This window comes from Trachypithecus francoisi, unplaced genomic scaffold (genome assembly GCF_009764315.1).
Source record: "Trachypithecus francoisi isolate TF-2019V2 unplaced genomic scaffold, Tfra_2.0 Lachesis_group17, whole genome shotgun sequence".
NCBI lineage: Eukaryota > Metazoa > Chordata > Mammalia > Primates > Cercopithecidae > Trachypithecus > Trachypithecus francoisi.
Window position 1 is genome coordinate 98,472,977 of NW_022681462.1, and position 27,652 is coordinate 98,500,628.

Consider the following 27,652-nt stretch of genomic DNA (forward strand, 5'->3'; position numbering starts at 1 on the left):
ACTTGCCTCAGTCTCCCAAAGTGCTGGGATTACAGCCATGCCTGGCCAAAAAATATTTCTCTTCCTGCATTAAAATGCAAATTTTACCAATCAAGAAACTGACATAAGAACAGTTTTAGTTTAATCACTTAACACTTGTGCATTATTCAATTTTGAGACTGAAATACTTGTTTCCCTTTCAACTGATTAGGAAATGGTCTGAGTTGGCATAAGTTAATCCTCACATTATTCAGCTAACGAGACACAGAATCCTAAAACCTGATTCCAACTTCCGCCTGAACCTCACAATGCAAAGCAAAACCTTTCATTTTAATGTTGTACAAGTATAAGGACAATGTAATCTGGATTAACTTTAGATAATAACTTAAGATAGGAAAATGTATCATATTACAGAGATTTAAAAATTGACTATACAATAAATGAAGAAGAAAACTAACAATAGAACAGGACAATGTTCAAATAGCGAATACAATGAACAAATGGGGCCAAAAGATCAACATTTATCTCTCATCATCTTTCTTGCAATGTCTCAGCTTTCTTCTCCCAAACATAAAGGCAGATTAATTCAAAGTAGCCCTATTTAGAATTTGTTTATCATGCCTGTAATCCCAGCACTTTGGGAGGCCCAGGTGGACGGATCACCTGAGGTCAGGAGTTCAAGACCAGCCTGACCAATATGGTGAAACTCCGTCTCTACTAAAAATACAAAAATTAGCACATACCTGCAGTTCCAGCTACTCAGGAGGCTGAGACAGGAGAATTGCTTGAACCCAGGAGGCGGAGGTTGCAGTGAGCCGAAATCACGCTACTGCACTCCAGCCTGGGCAACAGAGCGAGACTCCATCTCAAAAAAGAAAAAAAAAAAAAGACATAGTAAATATAAATGAATTAACTCACACAACCTACTTACACACAAACAAAACTAGAATAAACAACAACTTGTAGGAACCACCTCTAGTTGATTTCACCACTTAACAGGGGCAAGATCTTAGGTGGGTCACTTTAAGGATGACTTGAAATTTTACAGTACTACCTTAGATCCCACATATGAAAACTCTTCAAGAATTTTTTATCAACTAGAAGTTGAGAAAAATACAGTGAGAAATAAAATGAAACGGCTTCTCACACATATGAAGGCCCAGATCATGCCTAAATTTCTAATGATTTAACTTAAGAAGCTCCTTGTCCTGAGAGATTCCTTTAACCCACAACACTACTCAGAGGGGGCAGAGAATCCCAGGACACTACCCAAGCCACAGGATAAAAACACAACCTGTCTTCTATCTGGCACCAACAGACTAATATCTAGCTATACACGGGACTGACTTTAAAGTTGGTTAACAAGTATTTCAATCCATTAAAATAAAACTTAGAAATTACATGCTTAGTCTACACAAGTTTAACTTACTTTAGTCACTTAGTGAACTGTGAATTGGCTCCCATTAGTGGTCAGAATGCTTTGTATTTGGTGTAGAAACCAAATAAATCAAGCTATTATTATCTTGTGAGTACAAACAATGTTTATTTGTTTGTAAAGTGCCAGTTTTATATTTAAGTAAACATTAAAATCTGCGTTGAAGCAGTGGGGCTGCATCTTTCAATTGCCTGTGCTAGTTAAAAGACTGTTTAATCCTGTTGTGCCAAGCTCACTAAAGGGTCACCCCTCACTTTAAAGCCAAGACTGCCATTGTCACTGCTATGGTAAGTCACAGCCAGCCAGGCCTGCTGGCAAAAGGTGATACTACCAGCACTATAAACAAACAGGACTGGTTGTGAGGTAGCTACACAGTTTTAAAGATGCTGTTAATGAACATTATGGACAATTCGCGGTGGAGCTAGTTGGTAACACTTCAGCTGATTTTCTTTATGAGATGGAAAAAAAAAATCAGCAAAATAAGGGCATATCTTCAGTTCATTTAGAAGTCAGCATCCAAGGTAAAAGAATTCTCTGTTGGACTTGACATCACTCCCATCCTCTGATACTCGCCTACTCTCTTCTCAAAGAAGTTAGTCTTTCCTTCCAGTGAAATATTCTCCATAAAGTCAAATGGGTTCTCTACTCTGAAAACCTGAAAAGGTTCACATCAAGATATAAATACAGAGCACCAGTTTCAAAACAAGCAGAAGGCTATGTAAACAATACTTTACCTTGCTAAAACCCAGTTCCAGCATAAGTCTGTCTGCCACAAACTCAATGTATTGCTTCATTAGAGTGCAATTCATCCCAATGAGCTTCACAGGCAAGGCCTCGGTGAGGAACTCCTAGGAACCAAAATACAGCTTCTGAATACAACTAAAGCACAGGCATTTTCTAGCAAGCCTGAGTGACCCATTTCATCACCCACTTACCTGTTCTATCCGAACAGCATTGATAATTATTTCTCTTACTCTCTCCTCTGATGGTTTGTGTACCAGGTGTTTGAACATCAGGCAAGCAAAATCACAGTGTAAACCCTAGAAAAAAAAGTTCAAGATCACTAAAGCCAGAAGACTTCTGTCACTAACATGGAATATGAAATTACTTTATCCTTTTCTGCATTCTCCTTATCCAACATGCTCAGCCATACTGAGAGCACTTGAACTCTCAAAGGGAAGATGACTTCAACTACGGACTTCCCTGCTGATGTCACGGAGGCAAGCTCAGTCCCATTCAAGGTCCTCAAAGCTGCCACCTAGATGAAGACAGGCAAGGTCTATTTCTTGCTCTGCTGTGTGGTGGCAAAGGAGGAGTCAGAGCTTCACTCAAAGTGTTCTTTCTATAGCCATGAGTGCTAATTTTGCCACTACTTCAGCAGGAAAGGTAAAACTCAGTAATAAGGCTAGTTTTGAGATGCTCAGGAAATTTGTATGCAATTTCAAGCAAATCAAGTTTGCAAGTGAGTGCATTAAACACCAAGCTTCACAGCTTACCTCCTAATCCAATAAGGAAGGTCCTCCTACAAGGTAACCAAGTTTGATTTGCCTACTGGGCTCCAAGTAAGATGGAGTTCATGCTCCTGGCTTTTCACATGTGACTTAATCAAAGACATACACTAGACCAAAATGTATACTCATTTCACCGAGATGCTTATTAACATTGAAGTTGAAGGGCAATTTCTAGATCAAACAGAAAAAACATAATGGCTACTATGAACATTTTTTTGGGGGGACAGGGTCTCGTTCTGTCACCCAGGCTGGAGTGCAGGGGTGCAATCTCGGCTCACTGCAACCTCCGTCTCCCAGGTTCAGGCAATTCTCCTACCTCAGCCTCCCAAGTAGCTGGGACTACAGGCACATGCCACCACACCCGGCTAATTTTTTGTATTTTTAGTAGAGACGGGGTTAGCCAGGACAGTCTCCATCTCCTGACCTTGTGATCCACCCGCCTCAGCCGCCCAAAGTGGCGGATTGCAGGCATGAGCCCCCACGCCTGGCTTTACTATGAACATTTTTACGGAAAAGGGGATTACATATAATACCAGGCAAAAATAATAAAACATCCCTTAAAATCCCAATCCCATCAATAACTTGTAGTTTTGGCTGGGCATGGTGGCTCATGCCTGTAACCCCAGCGTTCTGGGAGACCGAGGCGGGCAGATCATCTGAGGTCAGTTCAACCCCAGCCTGGCAAACATGGTGAAACTCCGTCTCTACAAAACTACGAAAATTAGCCAGGTGTGGTGGCGGGCGCCTACAATCCCAGCTACATGGGAGGCTGAGGCGGGATAATCACTTGAACCTGGGAGGCAGAGGTTGCAGTGAGCCGAGATCATGCCATTGCACTCCAGCCTGGAGCGACAGAGCAAGATTCCACCCCCTCAAAAAACAAAGAACTTGTAGTTTTATGCATTCAAAGCCTATGGGGCAATATATATGTACTAATGTATTACGATATATTGAGAATGCAAGTAAAATAGTTTCAGTAAATGAAAGTATTTCCTTCTTTTGTCAAGTATGTGTATGGTTGAACTCACACATTAAATGTGGATATATGCCATCTAGTACCCCAGGTCCCCATCAGTGAACACAAGAGCATGCCCGAGTTGTGTTTGGGGTTTAGGTCACCCTATTATTTGATTTAGACTCACCTCATCTCTGCTGATAAGTTCATTGGAAAATGTGAGGCCAGGCATCAGTCCTCGTTTCTTGAGCCAGAATATCGATGCAAAAGAACCGGAAAAGAAGATGCCTTCCACTGCAGCAAAGGCTACGACACGTTCACCTATTTAAGAGTGAACACCAAAATGATTCTCATGAGTTGGTATTCAAGGGCCAACAATCCAATATCATTACTTGGAAAATGAAGCTCAGGTTTAAGTAGGGGCAAAGGTCTCCTTACCATAGGTGGCCTCTTTGTCCCCAATCCAGCGCAAGGCCCAATCTGCCTTCTTCTTGACACAAGGCATCGTTTCAATGGCATTGAAGAGAAATTCCCTAGTAGGCACATACAGCATCAACAATTGAAGCATTACAGTAAAAGACCCCTGATTACCAACTGCTACATAAGAGTTCTGGGACAAAGGCCAAATTCAAGTATTTGCCAATCCTCTTCCTAAAGGAAGAACTCACACCGAACTATTATATTTTTACTGGTCAGTTTTTCCCTCCAGTGTTTTTAAAAATCTCAACATTTGATGTACATTAATACAAGTTTGGGTATTCTGTAGTTCATATTGAGCTTCAGGGTCTACAAACTGTAAAACATGGTCCAGTACAGCAGGGACATTTGTTGCCTTTAAAATTATTTCAAGTCCAGATCATTGTTCAATTTGAAGAATCATAGACTTTGAATTTGAAGAACCATAAAATCCTAACTGCTATGCTATTATCAGACTATCATTGGGGGCATTATTTGGCCCCAGTTGCCACCATCTATATCATAAAATAATTAAACCAATAAACTAAGAATGCTTCCTACTAGAACTCTGTGCTACAGTCGATCCCAGGTCGGGAAAGCAAATCCGTGGGTACTACAGTTAACTGGGTCTCCCTTACCACCCTTCTCTAACTCCCTTTATTCTGGTGCCCACCGTGAGAGGCTACTGATTTCCCAGCCTTGTTCCTACCCAGATGACCTTGTGTTCTGAATCTGAAGCCAAGGTCAACAGACACTGGGCAGCTTTCATTTTTTTTTTTTTTTTTTTAAAGAGATGAGGGTCTCACTCTGTCGCCCAGGCTAGAGTGCAGCGAGATGATCACAGCTCATGGTAAAACCAAACTCCTGGGCTCAAGCCATCCTCCCTCAACCTGCCAAGTAGCTGGGCCTACCAGCTTACACTACCACACCCAGCTGCCTTTCATTCTTTCCATCTCACTGTCCTGTTTGAGACCTGGGTCTGCCTCTCCCTTGATTTTGAGGCTTCCCCAGCAGACCTTCTTGATCCCAACCATTCCCCTTTTGGTCATTTGCCCCCAATCGTATCCCTAATCTTTGCCTTCTTTTCTCAATTTCCACCTATAAACATGTTCAAATCTCTTCACCCACAATGAGTTTCCTCAGTCCTTCCAAGTTACCACTTTTCCTCTTCATGTACTTCAAAGTCTACAATAGCTACTTTAGGTTGCAGCTTCACCACTTCCACTCCATACAGGGTTCCAGTCCCTAAAGCTGACCTTTGTATCTAGACTACTCCAACAGCCCATTTCTAATCCCCCACCTCCAATCTCCAAAACAAAACAGACCTTAAGCTACCTTTATTCAGCCAAACTGCTGCATGCCTAAATCAATCTCAGGGTTCACTGCTGCCGCTGCCTTGTGTAACTCCTGCTAAGTCTTATTTGCCTGTACCGTACTGCAGCTTCCTTAGGAGACAAGTCCGCCCCGTCCTTCATCCCACCGCAGCCCCACATTCTAGCTTCTCAACACATTTACCAAATGAGCAAAGATGGTCAGACATAGGTTTTAGTTTGTCTTACCCAACATCTGGGAATTTTTTCAAAAGAAGGCTTTAGATTGGTAGACATCCAACTCTAAAAGTGGAGTACCTTCACAACTGTAAGTGAATAATAAAGTGAATTTAGGCCCCTTGCTAAGAGCAGACATGACCACGGGTGCTGGGAATGTCTATGACTGTCTGCTTAGTCATTCTGGAGTCATTTTTATCCCTACATGAACTAAAAATTTGTAATATCAACAATTAATGAGTCCTAAAAATCTTGGCATACCACTTCAATACTCACCTTTCTTTGGGATCTTTTATGTAAGTGTCAATAAGAAGACTATACATTTCAGAATGTATGTTTTCCATGGCAATTTGGAAGCCATAGAAACAGCGGGCTTCTGTAATCTGAACTTCTTGGCTAAATCGCTCCACCTAGTGGCGAAACACATCAAAGTTAAGCTTGAGAAAAAACTAACAGCAGCAACGCTCAACAGATACTGGTAGCATCGCACTCTTTGTACCATTATAAGGTTTGTTTCTATATATATTTCATCCAATTCGTCACAGTTCTGTGATATTTTGTATCATACACTCAACTTACAGATCAGGAAATAGATACACATAAAATAAGATTTCTGTGAGTGCTCGATGATTTCCTGATTTACGTCAAGAAAGATCCATTCCCAAGAGATACAACCAAATTATGATTAAAACAGCAAAGCCACAAAAAGGAGGGAGCAGAGCCGGGCGTGGTGGCTCACGTCTGTAATCCCAGCACTTTGGGAGGCCAAGGTGGGCAGATCACCTGAGCTCATCAGTTCGAGACCAGCCTGGCCAACATGGTGAAACCCTGTCTCTACTAAAAATACAAAAATTAGCCGGCAGGTGGCGCACGTCTGTAATCCCAGCTACTCATGAGGCTGAGGGAGGAGAATCGCTTGAACCTAGGAGGCAGAGGTTGCAGTGAGCCAAGATCGCACCACTGCACTCCAGCCTGGGCCAGAGTGAGACTGTCTCAAAAAAAAAAAAAAGGAGGGAGCAGATATGGTGGCCACAAGGAGTCCTCCTATTGCTACCACTTAATATTGTCTCGGCTTCTCTAGAGTCAGGAAAATACCATAAGAAAAGAACTGCAAAGTGTTACAAAACAGGAAATGCCATGTAATACAAAACCCAGCTTACAGACACAGAGGCACTCAGCATGGAAAAATGGAAAAACGTACAAGACGAGGAGAGCGAACTAGTTCGACCTCAGATCGTCAATGTCAAATGAAAGACACCTGGGAAACTCACCAAGTTTTCATTTACTATGCCATCGCTTGCTGCAAAGAAAGCCAGAACATGGGATATAAAGTATCTCTCCTCGGGCTTCAGGGATTCCCAGTGCTGAATGTCCTTGGACAGGTCCACCTGAGGTTCGGAAGTCACAATTTTAGCATAAAAGGAAGACAGCAAAGCTTGCTGGACTCACACTGAGCACTCTGAAACTTTAAGTGTGCTGGCACCACTATGCCCCACAGTCAGCCCCCCTTGCCAACGGGAACCTCCAAGTGCATTTATGTCTGAGGCGTCACGGTCCCCCTGCAGGGGTCTTCTGGGGTCCTCCGATTACCTCCTCGGCGGTCCAGAAGGAAGCCTCCGCCTTCTTATACATCTGCCAGATATCATGGTACTCGATGGGGAAGATGACAAAGCGGCGGGGGTTTTCTCTCAGCAGCGGTTCATCCTCCACGCCGGGGGCAGCTGCTTTAGTTTTCTGTTGGGGGAGAAAATAAAACATTTAAGTACGGGGCGAACCATATGAAACTAACGTTTTTCTGGACCAAGTCCGTTCCATGGGCGGCAATTTCATGGGGCCCGATGTGAAAACGTGGCTGTCCCGTCGCACTCCGTGGGTCGCAGCAGAGGAGCGCACGCCCAAACCGGGAAATGGGCCGAGGGGCACGGGAGGTCGCCCTGGGGAGGGGCCGCCTAGGCGGGAAAGGAGCTGGCGCGGGAGTGTGAACAGCTGAGGAGACAATGCGGCTTTGGCGCCAAGACGCCCAAGGCCGCCCCTGGCCCCTCCGCCCCACGCCCGTCACTCACCGGCTCCGCGGGCTCCTGGAAGATCCTCCTCGCGGTCTTGCTGGCCAGGACGCGGGTCCCGCTCAGGGCTGGCGGCTGCAGGGAGACGTGTGTGAGTGGGGGGCGGCTTCGCCTTCCCTGCCTCCCTCTCCGGGCGGCAGCACCCTCCCCGCGCGCTCACCGTGTTCTCCTTGTCGACCAGGCTGAGCCCCTTCAGCGGCGAGAGCTGCAGCTGCTGCGGGTCCGTGATGGGCGCGAGCGGGATGCGGACGGAGAGCATAGTGGCGGCGCAGCGAAGAAGAGCTACAGTCCAGAACAGGGTGGCTGGGACGAGAAGCACGGGCGACCCCTCGGTCCAGCAGCCTTTTAATATCCCGTGCCGGCCCTTCCCATTCGCTTTGGCGCCCCTGCCCTTCCCATTGGCTGTGCCGTGCCCCCGACCCTTCCATTGGTTGCACCTTGATCCCACCCAGGCTGGCCGCGGGACAGCGCGCGATTTTCAAGCGCAGCGCGGGAGCCTCCGCCGGCGCCTTCCGGGGACCCCCGGGGACACCCCCGTAGACGCCCCCCGGGACCTCCCGGTTCCCCCCCCGGCTCCGTCCGCTGGCTGGGTCGGGGGCGCCGCCGCCCGGGTCTCCACAGGTCCCACGGGACCAGGACCGCAGTCCCTGAGGGTCTCGGCGGCGTTGGCGCGCGCGGGCCCCTGTTCGCCCGGGAACCGTTTGGGATTGCGTGAGGCGCAGCGATTGGAGCCCGCGGGCGCGCCTCCCGAAAGCGCCTCCTCCCAGCCGCGCCGCCGCAGGGCAGGGAACTTAGCCAACGAGGTTGGTGCAAAGGCCTGGAAGACGCTCCTGGGTCGGGGGAGGCGTTGCTGCGACCCTTTCGATCCGTGTCCCTGGGGTGGGGGTGCAAGGGCCCCGAGCCCTGACATTTTGGCGGGGTGGTCGGCGAGGACCCTACAGCCTAAAAGTTAGGGCTGCTGAGCCCCGCGGCTCGTTTTGCTGTGACTGGGACATGCGACCAGGCTTCTTACAGATTCGGTGTCCCCCTGAGTAAAATGGGACTCGTCACCGCGTGGGGTGTTAATGTGGTGAGGAGAGCATTCGTTGAGATGACTCATGTAAAATGTGCAGTCCTTTGTAAACCTTAAAACTCCAGGACACGGAGAGAAGGCCCTTGTGCAATTTTTCACAGAAATCCTGTCTCCTGTCAGACCCCTGCCCCCTATTGTCACCCTTGTTTTAAGAACTGCAAACTGTGGGCGCGGTGGCTCACGCCTGTAGTCCCAGCACTTTGGGAGGCCGAGGCAGGAGGATTGTTTGAGGCCAAGAGCTGGAGACCAGCCTTGGCAACATAGTGAGACCCCGTCCCCATTAAAAAAAGAAAAGAAAAAACTTGTTTTAATTGCAAACTGAGCAAAAATTCCTGGGAGAAAGTTCACAGAATGATTTTAGAACTAGGATTAAATGTACTACTCATTGGGCATCAAATATGCTGAAGAGGAGTTTGAAAACTCCACTGGGGTAGAGACTGGAACTTAACAACAGCTTTCATTTAATTGTCTGTGTGGCTTTCTGATTTGCCAGGCCCTGCAACGGCAAAATGCCAAAAATAAAGGACGAGAAAGAAACTTTAAGATCCAAGAAGAAATCATTAACCTGAGAAAGCTTCCACAGCTGCACTCAGGGCTGTTATTGAGAGACTCGGGACTTTTTACAAAGCCTTTTCTAGATACTTTATAGAGGGTGGGGTTGGACAGGTACCCTCCCCATCTAGGTCTGTTTCTCTCACTTCTTAAAAGTACTACGGACTTGTATTCAAAGTATTCTCGTGTTGCAGGGATAAGTGACCATCACATTCCTTACACACAGCCACAACCAAAACTTTGGTGTAGCATGATTTGTTTAAAGCAACTTGCCATTCATTGCCAGTTTCACCCCCAAACACACTAAAGCATCCATCTCCAGGAAATTGGTATTTTTATTGATTACTTTATGGCTGATAAAGCTATTATCTAACAAAATTATAATTTCTTGGTGTCATACTCAACTCAGATTTCAATTTCTCATAATCAACGTCTAAAGCCCTGGTTTTGGTTGCCCTACGGCGCCACGTGCTTTTTTGCTCCTGTTAAACTCACTGTAACTGAAATAGCCAGAAGTGGCTTCACTTACAGTTTAGTTCCTGGCCACGTAATGAACATACCCATTGTAGAAGGCGCGGAAAGATGCGTACGTGTTAGAGGCCAGGTGAGTCGTCATCCTCCCTTCCCGCGCTGAACCTGAGTCATCTCGGCGAGGCCCTCCTCCCTCCAGGTCCGGCATCTTTGCCCCGCTGCGGAGGAGGTGGCGGCGCCCAGGGCCACGCGGCAATGCGGCAGGTTCCGCCTCTGGGGGGTTGGGCAAAGTAGCCACTCCCGGGAGGGCGCCCGTCGCAGGCGGCGGGCTGCTGCTAGCACCGGGATTTACTCCTTTTTCCCTCGGTGCTCGTTTTTTTGGTTTTATTTAAGTGAACAGACAAGGGTCTCGCTTGTTTGCCCAGGCTGATCTCAAACTCCTGGCCTCAAGCGATCCTCCCTCCGCCTCCCTAAGTCCCGGAATTCCTGGTGGGAGCCACTTGAGCGCGCGTTTTGACATCTGCATCTACTCTACCATTGGTCTGCACGGGAGGCCCCGCCCCATTTCCCGGAAGGCTCCTCTGCACTCCCAGCCTCAGGTGCCCCGCCCCGTTTCCGCTGCGCGCTCTCCGGCTCACAGGCCAACAGCCGGGACAGGTTTGCAGGTCCCTGGCCAAGGTTAGCGCGGCTTCCAAAAGGCTGTTCCTACCTGTCCACCATTAGGGTGGAAAAACCGCGGCCCAGGGAGCTCAGCATTCACTGTGTACCAGACGCCGTGCCGAAGGTGGTCATAATAATAATTACGGCTGCAGCACCCACAGCCTCTGGGCACGTGGATCATGTGAAGCTGTTTTTTTGTTTGTTTTGAGTTTTTTGTTTTTTTGTTTTGAGACAGGGTCTCGCTGTGTTGCCCAGGCTGGTGGCTGCATCATAGTTCACTGCAGCCTCAACTTTCCGAGCTCAAGTGATCCTCCCACCTCAGCCTCCCAAGTAGCTGGGACTCCAGGCATGCACCACTACACCAGGCTAATTTTTTAATTTTTTGTAGAGATGGTTTCTCGGTATGTCACCCAGGCTGGTCTTGAACCCCTGGGCTCAAGCCCTCCACCCGCCTTGGCCTCCCAAAATGCTCAGATTACAGGCGTGAGCCACCGCCCCACCGGGGTTGGTATTTTTAACCCCGTTTCATAGGTGAGGAAATGAAGACCTGAGAGGCAAGGAGACTGCCCAAGGCCGCACAGCACAACTGCACAGCAGAACGTTTCTACCCTAACTTTTTATTATGAATGTTTTCAACATACAGAATAATGGAACGGTTGCTAGCATTCGCCCACTACCTAAGATTCAACAGCTGTTTCCATTTTGCCATATTTGCTTCATGGCAAATATGGCAGACACCCCCTCTGTGGGTGTGTGAGGCTTATGGTTTTTTATGGATCATTTGAAAGTGATAGATACCATGACCCATTACCCCTAAACGTTTCAGCTCCTAAAAATAAGGACACTCTCTAACATCACCACAATACCACATTTATCCCTAGGAAAACTAACAATACTCCAGTATCACCTAATATCCAGTCCATATTCCTGTTTTTCCAATTGTTTCAAAAATATCTCATAGTTTTTTGGATTTACTTTTTTATGCAGGATCTAATTAAGTACATGCATTGTGTTTGGTTATTATGTTGCTTTAGACTCTTAATAAAGCTCTTCCACTTCTTTTCCCCACGACATTGACTTTGAAGTACAGGCCAGTTTTCTTGTAGAATGTCCCACATCCTACATTTGCCTAATTGTTTATTCACAGTGTCAATTAACTTGTATTCCTGACTCCTGTACTCTACACTGGAAGTTAGGTGAAAAGGCTTTATTAGGCCCTGCTTGGAGGCTCACGCCTGTAATCCCAGCACTTTGGGAGGCTGAGGCAGGCAGATCACCTGAGGTCAGGAGTTTGAGAGCAGCCTGGCCAATATAGGGAAACCCCATTTCTACTAAAAATACAAAAATTAGCCAGATGTGGTGGCAGGCACCTGTAATTCCCGCTACTTGGGAGGCTGAGGCAGGAGAATCGCTTGAACCCAGGAGGCAGAGGTTTCAATGAGCCGAGATCACACCATTGCACTCCAACCTGGGCAACAAGAATGAAATTCCATCTCAAAAAAAAAAAAAAAAAGGCAGGTGCGGGGTGGTTGTTTAATTAGACTTAGGCTAAAAGTTATTGGCAAGAAGACTTCATAGGTGATAATATAGCTAGGATTTGAACCGGGTCTGACTAACTGCAGAATTCCAGACTCTCAAAAACTTTAATATGAACTGCCAATTACATTATATATATATTATAATATATATATTAGATAGATAGATAGATAGATAGATAGATGAGATCTCACTATATTGCCCAGGCTGGTCTCAAACTTCTGGGTCAAGCTATCCTTCTACCTCAGCCTCCCAAAGTGCTGGGATGACAGGCATGAACCCTTGCGCCTGGCCCAATATTCTTAATGTAGCACCGCACAGTAGCGTGTCTCAGGAGCAGCCCAGTTCAACTTTGTAATTAGTTTATCTGTCACTCACTCAGAGGTCAGCAGGAAATGGTTAAGCAGGAAGCAGGGTGGACAACCAGATGAAACTCTCTGATGTTGATGTGAGTGTCACCACATCATGTGTGTCTAGAACATTCGCATTGGAGAGCTTCGGCCACTAAGAGGCCATTTTCAGGAGATGGTGAGGATGGGGCAGCCAGCACAGTGCAGAGCCTTTGGGATCAATGATTTCTTTGTGCTCAGATAACCTCTAAAATGGTGTTGAAAAGTAATGTGCCACTTTGCACACATTTAAAGTGACCTTTAGCCAGGCACAGTGGCACACCCTTATAGTCCCAGCTACTCTAGAGGCTGAGGAAGGAGAATTGCTTGAGACCAGGCATTTGAAACCAGTCTGGGCAACATAGCAAGACTCCTGTCTTTAAAACTAAAATAAATAAGAATTAAACTGACGTTGAAACTTTTTGTCATAAATTAAATAGTTACAGGAGATGTAATCTCCATCATGTTGCAAATATGAGCACTTTAAAACGAAAACTGGCCAGCATGGTGGCTCACACCTGCAATCCTAGCAGTTTGGGAGGCTGAGGTGGGAGGATGGCTTAAGCCCAGAAGTTCAACACCAGCCTAGGCAGCATAGTCAGACCTTATCTCTATGAAAAATAAAAAATTAGCTGATTGTGGTGGCACGCATCTGTGGTCCCAGCTATTCAGGAGGCTGAGGCAGGAGTATTGCTTGAGTCCAGGAAGTTGAAGCAGCAGTGAGCCATGATCAGGCCACTGTATTCCACCCTGGGCAACAAAGCAAGATGCTATCTCAAAATAAATAAATAAAAATAAAAACCACAATTGGCTGGGCGCGGTGGCTCAAGCCTGTAATCCCAGCACTTTGGGAGGCCGAGACGGGCGGATCAACTGAGGTCGGGAGTTTGAGACTAGCCTGACTAACACGAAGAAACCCAGTCTCTACTAAAAAAAGTTACAAAATTAGCTGGGCTTGGTGGCACATGCCTGTAAGCCTAGCTACTCGGGAGGCTGAGGCAGGAGAATTGCTTGAGCCCGGGAGGCAGAAGTTGCAGTGAGCTGATATGGCGCCATTGCACTCCGGACTGGGCAACAAGAGCAAAACTCCATGTGGAAAAAAAAAAAGAAAGAAAGAAAGAAACAGGGTCTTGCTCTGTCACCCAGTCTGGAGTGCAGTGGTGCAATAATGACTCACTACAACCTTGAACTCCTGGGTGTAAGCAGTCCTCCCGCCTCAGCCTCCCAAGTAGCTAGGACTACAGGTGCACACTATCACGCCCGGCTAATTTTTTTTTTAATTATAGAAACAGGGTCTCACTATGGGTCCCAAGCTGGTTTGAATTCTTGGCCTCAAGTGAGCCTCTAGCCTCAGCCTCCCAAAGCGCTGAGATTACAGGCATGAGCCACTGTGCCTGGGCTTTGTCCATTTATTGATTGGGTCATCTATCACTTTCTCATTGATTTATGGGGGCTTTATATGATTTGGATAGTATCTCTTTCTATTATATATGTTGCAGTTTTAGTTTCCTGTTATTCCATTTATGTCTTTTTCTTTTTTAAAAAAGTATTAAGCTTTATTTTGAGATAGTTTAAGACACACAGAAGTTGCAAAAATGGTAGAGTTTCTTTGTACCCTTCATCCAGGTTACTCAACATCTTACATAACCATAGTACATTGTCAAAATCAGGAAGTTGACAGTAATTAAATTGCTAACCTTGTTTGGATTTCACTGGTTTCTACATGCAGTCATGTATTTGTGTGTGTGTACATGGTTCTTTGAAATTTTATCACATGTGTAGATTTGAATAATCATCACCAAATCAGGATACAGAACTGTTCCATCACCACAAAGAGGATCCCTGTGTTGCTCCTCATTGTTAACACCTAGCCTTAACTCCTGGCAACCACTAATCTGGGCTCCATCACTATAATTTTTCTTAGAGAATATTCTATAAATGGAATCATATAATGTGGAACCCTTTGAGATTAATTGCCTTTTTTTTTAACTAGAAATAATGCCCTTGAGATTCATCCAAGTTGTTGAATGTATCAACAGTTTCTTCATGTTTATTGCCAAGTAGTGTGCATTTCCTTGGATGGCTGTGCCATAGTTTATCCATTCACCTGGTGCAGGACATCTGTGTATTTTTCTTTCTTGTTTTATTTATTTATTTTTTGAGTTGGGGTATCACTACATTGCCCAGGCTGGACTCGAACTCGTGGGTTCAAGTGATCCTCCCACCTCAGCCTCCCAAGTAGCTGTGATCACAGATGCATACCACCAGGCCCTTGCTCATACCTTGCTTTCTAACTAATTAATTTATATCCTTATCCCCTCTCAAACATTGGTTGGCTTTACTTTTTTTTTTTTTTTTTTTTTTTTTTTGAGACAGAGTCTCTCTGTCGCCCAGGCTGGAGTGTAATGGCACCATCTTGGCTCACTGCAACTTCCACCTCCCGGGTTCAAGCAATTCTCCTGCCTCAGCCTCCTGAGTAGCTGGGATTAAAGGCACCCACCACCATACCCAGCTAATTTTTGTATTTTTAGTAGAGAAAGAATTCCACTATGTTGGCCAGGTTGGTCTCGAACTCCTGACCTTCAGTGTGATACACCTGCCTCAGCTTCCCAAAGTGCTGGGATTACAGGCCTGAGCCACCACACCCGGCCGCCCTTACATTTTCTTTTGAGTACGGCTTTAGCAAATCCCACAGGTTTTAATGGATGGTATTCCCACTTTTGCATTTTTTAAATAGTCTGAGATGTGGGTTTTGATTTCCTTTATTACCTAGCTCTGGTTTATTTTGAATGTTAAAACTTTACATCTCCATGTGCTTTGATTTTCATTTTGAGTATCTTTTCATTCAGATTACATTGTTAGAATCATTAGATCAATTTTAGGAGAACTGACATCTTTATGATATTGAGTCTTCTAATCCATGGCCATGGTATATCCCTCCATTTATTTATGTTGTCCTTAATTTTTTTCAGTAATTTTTTTTTAGCTTCCTATATAGTGGTCTTGCAGATTAAAAAAAAATTTTTTTCCTGGATATTTATTATGTCTTATTCTATGATAAATAGTATCATTTAATTTTTTTATTTTCTAAATTTATGCACTGATACATATAGACATTGTTTTTCATGTTATTAACCTTAAATCCCACAACCTTGATCAATTCGTAATTAATTTGGTTTATCTGTGGACTCCTTTATATTTTCTTCATTCACAGTCATGGTGCCTGTAAAGAATGACAGTTTTATTTCTTCCTATCCAATTGTTATGCTCATTTTTATTTTATCTTATTATCATTATTATTATTTAGATACAGGATCTCACTCTGTCTCCTGGACTCAAGTGCAGTGGCACGATCGTAGCTCATTGCAGCCTCGAACTCCTGGGCTCAAGCCATCCTCCAGCCATCACACCATCTACATGGAATCTAATTACTTATATATTTGGTTTACATCTACTATATTAGTATTTGTTTTCTACTTACCCACCTGTTTTGTGTTCTTTTGTGTCTTTTTGAGACAGAGTCTCGCTCTGCCACCCAGGCTGGAGTACAGTGACGCGATCTTGGCTCACTGCAACCTCCGCCTCCTGGGCTCAAGCAGTTCTCCTGCCTCAGCCTCCCGAGTAGCTGGGATTACAGGCGCCAGCTACCACGCCCGGCTAATTTTTGTATTTTTAGTAGAGACAGGGTTTCACCCTGTTGGCCAGGCTGGTCTCGAACTCCTGACCTTAAGTGATCCGTCCGCCTCAGCCTCTCAAAGTGCTGCGATTACAGGCGTGAGTCACTGTCCCTGGTGTTTGTCTCTTTTCAAATATTCTTTGGAATTAAAAGGTTATTATTTGGCTGTGCCAGGCCTCACCAGGTGCATTCTAACTAGTGACTTCAGCTTATATCACATGGAGAGGAAAAATTGCCAACCTGAGTCCCATCCAAATTCCTGATACACAAAATTATGAGATAAAATGGTGGTTGATTTAAGCAGCTAAAAGACAGAAGTCTCATTTTGAAAGCTTAAGGCCAGACACAGTGACTCATGCCTGTAATCCCAGCACTTTGGGAGGCCAAGGCGGGTGGATCACAAGGTCAGGAGTTCGAGACCAGCCTGACCAACATGGTGAAACCCCATTTCTACTAAAAATACAAAAATTAGCCAAGTGTGGTGGTGGGCGCCTGTAATCCCAGCTGCTCAGGAGGCCAAGGCAGGATAATTGCTTGAACCTGGGAGGCGGAGCTTGCAGTGAGCTGAGATCGCGCCACTGCACTACAGCCTGGGCGACAGAGCGAGACTCCATCTCAAAAAAAGAAAAAAAAAAAAACTAATAAAATTGTTTTTCATTTTTAAGATTTAAACAAAGATCTTCAGGTCCAGGCGGTCTCTAATAGGGCTCTAAAAGTTTTTATCATATGATTTCTAAATGTTAATGTCACCCCTTCTCTTCCTACTAATTTTTTTCAATTAATTTTTTTAAAATAGAGACAGAGTTGCCCAGGCTGATCTTGAACTCCTGAAGTCAAGCAATCCTCCTGCCTTGGCCTCCCACAGTGCTAGGATTACAAGTGTAAGCCACCACACCCAGCCCTTTCCTACTAATTTCTATGTGAGTTTTTAATTGTCAGTGGTTCCCAGCTCTGTTGACTGTACTTGTTCTTAACCATTTTTATACTGCACCTTCTTCTACTATTGCTATTATTTATCATCATCACTAGTGTCTAAATTTTGGTATTTGGCCCGGGCATGGTGGCACACACCTGTAATCCTAGCACTTTGGAAGGCCAAGGTGGGTGGATCACCTGAGGTCAGGAGTTCGAGACCAGCCTGGCCAACATGGTGAAACACTGTCTCTCCTAAAAAACAAAAATTAGCTGGGGGTGATGGCATGCACCTGTAGTCCCAGCTACTTGGGAGGCTGGGGCAAGAGAACTGCTGGAACCCAGGAGGCAGAGGTTGTAGTGAGCTGAGATGGTACCACTGCACTCCAGCCTGGGCGACAGAGCAAGACTCTGTCTCAAAAAAAAAAAATGTATTTGGTCTTGAATTTAGAAATTATTTATTCTAGGCTGGGCACAGTAGCTCACGCCTATAATCCCAGCACTTTGGGAGGCCTAGGTGGGTGGATCACCTGCGGTCAGGAGTTCGAGACCAGCCCGACCAATATGGTGAAACCCTGTCTCTACTAAAAATACAAAAATTAGCCAGGCGTGGTGCGTGGTCCTGTAATCCCAGCACTGTGGGAGGCCGAGGCAGGTGGTCACTTGATCTCAGGAATTCAAGACCAGTCTGGCCAACATGGTAAAACCCCATCTCTATTAAAAATACAAAAAAAAATGAGCCAGGCGCGGTGGCAGGTGCCTGCAATCCTAGTTACTTGGGAGGCTGAGGCCAGAGAATCACCTGAATCTGGGAGGTGGAGGTTGCAGTGAGATCTGGCCACTATACTCCAGCCTGGTCGACAGAGACTCCGCTTGAGAAAAAAGAAAATAAATTGATTAAAAAATTCTAAATAAAGCATAAACTAGGTCAATTCATCATAGAAAATAATATATGCTTTTCTGTGGAGCATGTTTCCAAAAAAAACCCAAAAATTTTAAAATTAAAAAAAAGAAAATAGGCTGGGCATGGTGGCTCATGCCTGTAATCCCAGTACTTTGGGAGGCTGAGGCTGGAGGATTGCTTGAGGCCAGGAGTTTGAGACCAGCCTGGGCAACACAGAGAGTCCTCGCAAGGCAGAGGTTACGGGTGAGCTGAGATCGTGCCATTGTACTCCAGTCTGGGTGACAGAGTGAGGCTCCATCTCAAAAAAAAAACAAAACAACAACAACAACAAAATTTCACATAGGATATTAGCATTGGAAAGGAAGACATAAAACTGTCATTTTTAAAAGACAGTCTCAAAACTATTAGAATAAATAATTTCTTTTTTTTTTTTGAGACAAAGTCTAACTCTGTTGCCTAGGCTGGAGTGCAGTGGCGCGATCTCGGCTTACTGCAACCTCCGCCTCCCAGGTTCAAGTGATTCTCCTGCCTCAGCCTCCCAAGTAGCTGGGATTACAGTCACACACCACCACACCCAGCTAATTTTTGTATTTGTAGTAGAGATGGGGTTTCACCATGTTGGTCAGGATGGTCTTGATCTCTTGACCTCCTGCCTCAGCCTCCCAAAGTGCTGGAATTTCAGGCATGAGCCACCGCACCCGGCCTGTTCATTAAATTTTTGTCAGAACTCCTATAAAACTATCTAGGATTAGTGTCTTTTTTTTTTTTTTTTTTTTTTTTTGAGATGGAGTCTCACTCTGTCTCCCAGGCTGGAGTGCAGTGGCGCAATCTCAGCTCACTGCAAGCTCCGCCTCCTGGGTTCACGCCATTCTCCTGCCTCAGCCTTCCGAGCAGCTGGGACTACAGGCGCACGCCGCCACGCCTGGCTAATTTTTTGTATTTTTAGTAGAAACGGGGTTTCACCATGTTAGCCAGGATGGTCTCGAACTCCTGACCTCGTGATCCGCCCGCCTCGGCCTCCCAAAGTGCTGGGATTACAGACGTGAGCCACCACGCCCGGCCGATTAGTGTCTTTTTCAGGGGGAAAGTTTGAGACTTCCAAATATGTTTCTTTCTTGGCTATGGGTTTATCCTAATTTTCTATCCCTTCTTAACTATTTTTTGGATATTTTTATAATTTTAGAAAATTGTCCTGTTGATCCTAGGTTTTCACATTTATTTTAAGTTTTCATGGCATTGTTTTATTCCTTTTTTTTTTTTCAAGGCAGAGTCTTACCCTGTCACCCAGACTGGAGTGCAGTGGCGCTCACTCAGCCTTCTCCTGCAATTCTCCTGCCTCAGCCTCCTGAGTAGCTGGGATTACAGGAGCCCACCACCACGCCCAGCTAATTTTTGTATTTTTATCAGGGCCGAGGTTCACCATGTTGGCCAGGCTAGTCTCAAACTCCTGACCTCAGGTGATCCGCCCGCCTCGGCCTCCCAAAGTGCTGGAATTACAGGTGTGAGCCACCACGCCCGGCCCTGTTTTATTACTTAAAACGTTATTGTGAAATAAAGGGAGTTTTTGAGCTTCTAAAGCATTTGTATTGTGATCCCATTTTAATTCCTAATAGTGGTTAGTTTTGGTTTCTCTCTTTTTCCCTTATTAGCCTTTGTAGAAATTTGCCAATTTTATATATCTAAGAGGAAAAAGAAATTTTTGGTTTTGTTGTTTCTTTTTTTTTTTTTTTCTTTGTACTTTTAATAGAGACGGGGTTTCACTATGTTGGTCTGGCTGGTCTTGAACTCCTGACCTCATGATCTACCCACCTCGGGCTCCCAAAGTGCTGAGATTGCAGGCCTGAGCCATCATTCCCGGCCCTGGTTTTGTTGCTTCTGTTTCATTCATTTAAATATTTATTGAGTATATATTTAATCAATTTCCACTCTTTATTCTTTTGTATCTTCTGTTTTTTTTGTTTACTCTGTGGATGTTTTCTACCTTCCTGAGTTAAATACTTAATTTATTTTCACTATCTCTGTTTTATAATAAATGGTATAAATCTCCCTTCAAATAGGATTTTAGCTGCATTCCAAAGGTTTTGATATGTTACATTTATACTGAGCAGTAGTTTGAGTGTAGAATTCCCTGGGCCAAAGTTATTTTCCCTCAGGCCTCTGGCATTGTTACTCCACTGTCCACTGTCAGTTGTTTCTTGTGAGAAGTCTGTAGTTGTGTTTCTCTTCATAGGTTTTGATATTTTTCCCTTCCTCTTTGGTACTCTGAAATTCTATTCTGATGTGATTACATGAATGCTTACTTGTCTTTATCTTGCTTAGTTCCCAGATTCTTTTTCATTGTGAAATCTCGTGTCTTAAATTCTGAAAAATGATCAGCCAGTTTTTCCTCTGACGTTTCTCATCTGCTATCCCCTTTTTTCCTTTTTTTTTCTGAAGTTCCTAACTGCTGCTTTTTGGGGATACTTAATCTACACCCCGGCTTTTAACTGTTCTCATGTTTTTAAAAACTTGTCTCTTTCACTGTTCAACATGTTATTATTCATTAGCTCCAATCTCTTTCCCACCATTCTTTTTTCTAATTCACCTTGAACAGTGCTACCAGGTTCATCTGAAAGTGAAATTCTAGTTATTGAACCAGTGAATTGTGAATCATGAATTTAGGAGTGAATCCCAAAAGCCTTTGATCCTACCCCTCCTGGTTTATGAGAGAAAAAAATTTAGATCCATGCCGGGTGCAGTGGTTTACGCTTGTAATCCCACCACTTTGGGAGGCTGAGGTGGAAGGATCGTTTGAGCCCAGAAGTTCAAGATTAGCTTGGGCGACACAAAGCATGCTGGTGTACACCTGTGGTCCCAGCTACTCAGGAGGTTGAGGCTGGAGGATCACTTGAGTCCAAGAGGTCAAGGCTACATTGGGCCATGATGTACCACCACACTCCAGCCTGGATGACAGAGTGAGACCCTGTTTCAAAAAAAAAAAAAAATTACATCCAGAGATAAAGAGAATCTCCCAAAGTCACACAATAGAATAACAGGCAGGGGAGTCTCATGGATTCTAGTATAAAGTTGCCTGGGCTGCCCCTTTGAAGGAACACCTACCCTCGCATAGCATGAGACCCCCCAAATGGCACCACAGGAAACACAAAGATAACAGGGGAGGCTGGGCGCAGTGACTCACACCAGTATCCCAGCACTTTGGGAGGCTGAGGTGGGCAGATTATTTGAGGTCAGGAGTTCAAGACCAGCCTGACTGACATGGTGAAACCCCATCTCTACTAAAAATAACAAAAAAATTAGTCGAGTGTGGTTGGCACATGCTTATAGTCCCAGCTACTTAGGAGGCTGAGGCAGAAGAATCGCATGAACCTGGGAGGTGGAGGTTGCAGTGAGCCGAGATCATACCATTGCACTCCAGCCTGGGCAACAGAGTGAGACTGTCTCAAAAACAAACAAATAAATTAGCTGGGCGTGGTGGTGTGCACCTGTAATCTCAGCTACTTGGGTGGCTGAGTCGTGAAAATCACTTGAACCTGGGAGGCAGAGGTTGCAGTGAGCCAAGATGGTACCACTGCACTCCAACCTGGGTGACAGAGCAAGACTCTGTCTCTTAAAAACAAAGATAACAGGAGGGAACACTTACCTCATCTTCTGGGCCTTTAATTGCTCTGAATCATCATAAGACAAGGGAAAGGAGATCACTTTTATTCAAATTTTGTGATTTTTATCATTAACTTTTCAAAAATCCTTTTTAAAAATGGTAGTAAAATACATATAGCATAAAACTTACCATTTTAGCCATTTTTCTTTCTTTTTTTTTTTTTTTTGGAGACGGAGTCTCGCTCTGTTGCCCAGGCTGGAGTGCAGTGGCACGATCTCAGCTCACTGCAAGCTCCACCTCCCAGGTTCACGTGATTCTCCTGCCTCAGCCTCCAGAGTAGCTGGGATTATAGGCATGCACCACCACGCCTAGCTAATTTTGTATTTTTAGTAATAATGTGGTTTCTCCATGTTGGTCCGGCTGGTCTTGATCTCCTGACCTCAGGTGATCCGCCCACCTTGGCCTCCCAAAGTGCTGGGATTACAGGCGTGAGCCACTGCGCCCATCCGACTTCTTCAATTTTTGAATTAAAATTTATTTTATGTTTCCCATGATAAAACTAACGCAGGCTAGGTGCAGGGCCTCACACTTGTAATCTCAGCACTTTGGGAGGTCAGGTGGGAGGATTACTTGAGCTCAGGAGTTTGAGACTAGCTGGGGAACATAGCAAGACCCTGTCTCTACAAAAAAGAAAAAATTATCTGTGTGTGGCGGTGCACACCTGTAGTCTCAGCTACTCAGGAGGCTGAGGCGAGAGGCTTGCTTGAGCCTGGGAGATTGAGGCTACGGTGAGCTATGATTATGCCACTGCACTCCAGCCTGGGTGACAGAGCCACAACACAAAAAAACTAGTGCACATTCATTGTAGAGAGTAAGAAAAAATAGAATAAAATCATCCCTGTTATAATCAACCAGAAATAGGCACCAGTGGAGTTTAGACACATTTTTCTCCCTTAAGATTTTCTTAGTCATGGACAGCTCTTGTTCTTGCCTGCCTACGCTTTCCCCTATCTGTAGTTAGCAACTGCACATTTACTGGGGATCACCCTCCCCCATTCCCAGTCTGCAAGATTTAAGGGAGCTAACTCCCTCCCTTCCCCTCCTCCTTGACCCCAAAGGTCTAGGGAGGGACATTTTCTAGTCTCCTGACCCATTAGGAACAGGCAACCCACACAAGCCTTACAACAGAAGCTGGATTTCAGGCCATCGGCTCCCTGTGCAGGGAGAGAGAAACCGTCTCTCTGCTGTATGTGAAGCTTGGAGAACTGAGGCGATGGCTCTGGGGAGCACAGAGTGGAAAATGGAATCGACAAAGAGGAAAGCAGAACTGAGACAGAAAGAGACTCTTCATGAGAACAGACAGGCAAAGGAGTGTTTATTGGCTCCTGTGCCCCCAAAGCCCAGAGTGGCTCTTCCACTGTAACTGCTCCTAAACACGAAAGGGAGCCAGAGGTTAGCCAGACCCTGCTGCCTCCACCTGCATCCCCAGCACTACACCATGTGGCTGTGCTCGCCCCATGGCCACCTGATTCCTAGGCAGCTGATCTTCTGACCTGTGGCAGCCCCCCTTCTCCTGTTTCCTGCCCCTCCTAAGAGTGCGTGCGCACGTATGTGTGTGTCCAGTTCTGCTTTGGCCTAGAAAGCAGTTCAAGGAGAAGAATGTATCAAGCAAAGAGCTCAAAAGCAGTGCAGGAAATATCTAAATATTAATGCTAGCTTGAGTAGAAAAATAAAACTATTTCAGCTGGTACTTAGTTCTTTAAAATCTGAAACTTTTACTTGCTTCCTCATAAAAAGACTCTAGTGATTAATTTAAGGCCTGACAAAAGACATCTCCCTGACATACAGACAATATTCCATAAATAAACACCAACACTCGAATAGAGAGATAGTCCTCAACTTATGATGGGGTTACACCCTGATAAAGCCATCATAATTGAACATATAATTGGAACATGCATCTAATACACCCACCCTACTGAACATCACAGCCCAGCCTCACCTGCCTTAGGTGCTTGGAGCACTTACATTACCTACAGTTGGGCAAAGTCGTCCAGCAGGAGCCTATTTTAAACAAAGGGTTGGATTCCGTATGCAGATGGGCATTGTGTAGACATTATGGGATCCATAATCACAAAATACAGTATCCAAAGAACGCTGGCAACACAGTGCACTGTGGAGTGCTGGCTGTTGACTGCTTGTGATCACCAGGCTGACGGGGAGCTATGACTGCCCATGATGGCCAGACAGTCCCCTACCGATATTGCTAGCCCAGGAAAAGATCAAAATTTGAAGTACAGGTTCTACTGAACGTGTATCTCTTTCACAGCATTGTAATGTTGAGCAATTGTAGTTGAGCCATCCTAAGTCAGGACCGTCTATATATAAAACAAAACATTAAAAATCATTATGTTATGCTGGATGTACGGTGGCTCACACCTGTAGTCCCAGCGACTCAGTGGGCTGAGGCAGGAGCATCGCTTAAAGCCAGAAGTTTGGCTGGGTGCAGTGTCTCACGCCTGTAATTCCAGCACTTTGGGAGGCCAAGGTGGGCGGATCACGAGATCAGGAGATCGAGACCATCCTGGCAAACACAGTGAAACCCTGTCTCTACTAAAAATACAAAAAAAAAAAATTAGCTGGGCATGGTGGCGGGCGCCTGTAGTCCCAGCTTATCGGGAGGCTGAGGCAGGAGAATGGCGTGAACGCAGGAGAATGGCGTGAACCCAGGAGGTGGCGGAACCTGCAGTGAGCGGAGATCGCGCCACTGCACTCCAGCCTGGGTGACAGAGCAAGACTCCATCTCAAAAAAAAGCCAGAAGTTTAAGACCAGCCTGGGCAACAAACATAATGAGACCCCAATCTCAAAAATATTTATGTATATATGTGTGTGTGTGTGGTGTGTGTGTGTGTGTGTGTGTGGTCTTAGATATTTTTTAAATTATTGCAAATGTATATCAATTCTCGTAAGTGATTTAAGCCATATTTACATATTATTATAATTGATTCACTTGAATACTTTGCTATTGCAAATAAATAAAATGCTCACAAAGTCACAAAGAGCATTGTCAGGAGCCCCTGCAGATGCATCCCCATGCCCCATTCCACTCTGTGCAGGGAGGGAGGGGAATGCCCTGGCCTGGGTGGAAGCAGCAAACAGCTTCCCCATGGCCTCATTCCAACAGGTTCAACTAATGGGAGGGAGTGTCCCTAGGAGACAGAGGGAGGAGATGAGGTGGGCGATTCTCTCTGACTCACTCTGTGAGGGTCACATAGGCTGTCTGCATCCCTTGATCAAAGGTCTCAACTCCTATCCTCATACAATCCTGCTTCTCTGGGTCTGGTAACTGCTCGCTCCCCACCCCACTGTTCCTAGCCCCAGGGTACGGTACCACCCTTAGGGTTTCCTTCACCTGCAGAGAGTTCGGGTGGAGACCCATGAATAGGCCAGGCATGGTGGCTCACGCCTGTAATCCCAGCACTTTGGGAGGCTGAGGAGGGCAGATCACCTGAAGTCGGGGCTTTGAGACTAGTCTGGGCAACATGGTGAAACCCCATCTCAACTAAAAATACAAAAATTAACTGGGTGTGGGGGCAGGCACCTGTAATCCCAGCTTCTTGGGAGGCTGAGGTAGAGGTAGGAGAATCGCTTGAACCCAGGAGGCAGAGATTGCAGTGAGCCGAGATCGTGCCATTGTACTCTAGCCTGGGAGACAGAGCAAGACTCCATCTAATTAAAAAAATGTTTTAAAAGACCCACGAATAGATTTAGCCTCAGAAGCCTTTTGGAGAAGCACTCTTTGGAGTGCCTTGTATTTGGTCAAGGCTGATTTTCTGACACACCAAGGAACGCTGCCATGCTGATTGCAGGTTCCAGGTCCCCAGAAGGCCGTGGGACTCTCTTCCTCCCCCTCTGAACACTCATCCCTGAGATGCTCCTTGACAAAGAGCTCTGGGAGGTGTTACCTACTCACCTCATCTCTCTCCTGGAGCTCTCATTAGCAGAGTGAAGGTCCTGAGAATTCTTGCAGGAAAGAAACCTGTGTAACTTCACTGGACTTAGGATAAAATTGGATCAGGTAGCCTGTCCCTTGGCCCTTCTTCTGGGCTCCCAGGCCCACCACCTGGCCTTCACTGTCTGGATCTTCCCCTGCAGCTGAGGATGGAAAAGAAGGCCAAGGAACACTGCTTTCCCTCCCCAGCCTCCTCCACCAAGACCCCCCTCATTCTTGCCAGCTTTTCAGGAAGGAGAGAGAAACCATTCACGCCATTTTTCCAGTACCATAGATGTTATTAAGAGAGAAACACATTTGAACCAAAGCAGCAGGTGTAGGGGTGTGTGTGTGTGTGTGTCCTTTATTCTACCAAAAGCCCCAGCTCCCACTCAGACCCTCAATGAGTCCATTTTTCCTTTTCCTGAGCACACACTATGCGCCAACATTTACCAAGGAGTGTCTTGCCCTTGGAGTTGTTAAGGATGATTATCATTAAACAATGGCAGAGTGCAGTCCTCACACATAACAGGTGCTCCACAAGTGGAATGGAACAACATGCTGTGTTTGGGGCCAGACATAAAGATCTTATTAATCTCCGTATTTCCTCCAGCACTGGGCCCTAACCATGGCAGGACCACATAAATAATAAATTTTCTTAAGAGCCAATGATGATGCAGGGTAGTGGGTAGGGTCATCAGTCTCCCAAGCATTCCCCTCCTCAAATACATGGAGGACCCTAATCCAATAGTGCGCTTTTCCCCTTGGCATCTGTCAAGCCCCTTAGTCACTCTCACCCCCTCCACTGAGGGGCAGATGACTGGGCTGCCCCCAGTCCTCCCTTGTGGAAGTTCCAGGAGCCCAAGCTCTGGGGTGGCCTGGAAATGTGTGCCGCTGGCGGCCACTGGGGGTGCCCCAGCCTCGCGGTAGCTCAGGTCCTCTTCCTCCAGGCAGAAGTAGTGAAAAGCTCTGGCTCCCCTTCTGGTAGGAACCGGGAGAAACTGACCTGAACCACCCCCTGAAGAGGCCAGGTGGGGCTTGTTTGGAGGCGAGAGAAGGAGCCAGGTGGGGCTTGTTTGGAGGCGAGAGCAGGACGCAGTTGTTCATTATATAGAAGACAATGGGACATTTTTATTGCAAAAGAGACATTTCTTTTCCACATTGCACACAGGTGTTGACACAGTCTGCTGAGCATCAACAAGAGCATGAGGCTGGGTGCGGTGGCTCACACCTGTAATCCCAGCACTTTGGGAAGCCGAGGCAGGCAGATCACTTGAGGTCAGGAGTTGGAGACCAACCTGGCCAACATAGTGAAACCTGTCTCTACTAAAAATAGGAAAATTAGCTGGGCGTGGTGGCTTGTGCCTGTAATCCCAGCTACTCAGGAGGCTGAGGAGGGAGAATTACTTGAACCCAGGAGGCCGAGTTTGCAGTGAGCCAAGATCGCACCACTGCACTCTAGCAAGGTGACAGAGCAAGAGTCTGTCTCAAAAAAAAAAAAAAAAAAAGCATGAATTTGGAGGACAGACCTGTGGAGCTGTGGAGCCCCTCTCTCCTCACTTGCTGCTGGGGCCTGGGCCAGCTCCACGCTCCTCTGGGAGCCACTGCGCTGGGAGGCCTTCACCTGCTACCCTGCACAGTCCTCCCACCGGTCCACAGTCCTCCCACCGGTCCTCTGTCCTCCCACCGGTCCACAGTCCTCCCACCGGTCCACAGTCTTCCCACCGGTCCACAGTCCTCCCACCGATCCTCTGTCCTCCCACCGGTCCACAGTCCTCCCACCGGTCCACAGTCCTCCCACCGGTCCTCTGTCCTCCCACCAGTCCACAGTCCTCCCACCGGTCCTCTGTCCTGTGATGCAGGGGAGCTGCTTCCCCCTCCCCAGGCTTCTGCTTGCCCACCTGGAAGGATGGCGTTTAGACTGCACCAGCTCTGTCCTTTGAG

At 46.0% G+C, this 27,652-nt stretch overlaps 1 protein-coding gene and 1 long non-coding RNA gene across 11 annotated transcripts in view; one reads left to right on the forward strand and one right to left on the reverse strand.

The window, feature by feature from the left end:
* The window catches only part of RRM2 (ribonucleotide reductase regulatory subunit M2), a 38,868-nt gene extending 28,308 nt beyond the window's left edge, over positions 1–10,560 (reverse strand). For 7 of the 10 annotated variants that reach the window (XR_004428515.1, XR_004428516.1, XR_004428518.1 and 4 more), the window contains exons 1-10: positions 10,131–10,559; positions 8,107–8,249; positions 7,947–8,021; positions 7,474–7,617; positions 7,155–7,271; positions 6,160–6,293; positions 4,319–4,413; positions 4,068–4,201; positions 2,350–2,454; positions 2,149–2,262 (exon numbers count right to left, since the gene is read on the reverse strand). Coding sequence is in view for 2 of the 10 variants with exons in the window: in XM_033176567.1 (XP_033032458.1) it covers positions 2,149–2,262; positions 2,350–2,454; positions 4,068–4,201; positions 4,319–4,413; positions 6,160–6,293; positions 7,155–7,271; positions 7,474–7,617; positions 7,947–8,021; positions 8,107–8,249; positions 10,131–10,134 (1,065 nt within the window). In the remaining 8 variants the exon portion in view is untranslated. Of the gene's footprint in view, positions 1–99; positions 2,070–2,148; positions 2,263–2,349; positions 2,455–4,067; positions 4,202–4,318; positions 4,414–6,159; positions 6,294–7,154; positions 7,272–7,473; positions 7,618–7,946; positions 8,022–8,106; positions 8,250–10,130 lie in introns of those variants that run through there. The other 3 variants (XM_033176568.1, XR_004428522.1, XR_004428521.1) reach the window with 3 other exon arrangements.
* Positions 8,443–27,652, forward strand: part of LOC117062735 — a 30,727-nt gene continuing 11,517 nt past the window's right edge. The window contains exon 1 of the long non-coding RNA XR_004428523.1: positions 8,443–8,749. This is a non-coding gene — a long non-coding RNA (uncharacterized LOC117062735). The remainder of the gene's footprint in view (positions 8,750–27,652) is intronic.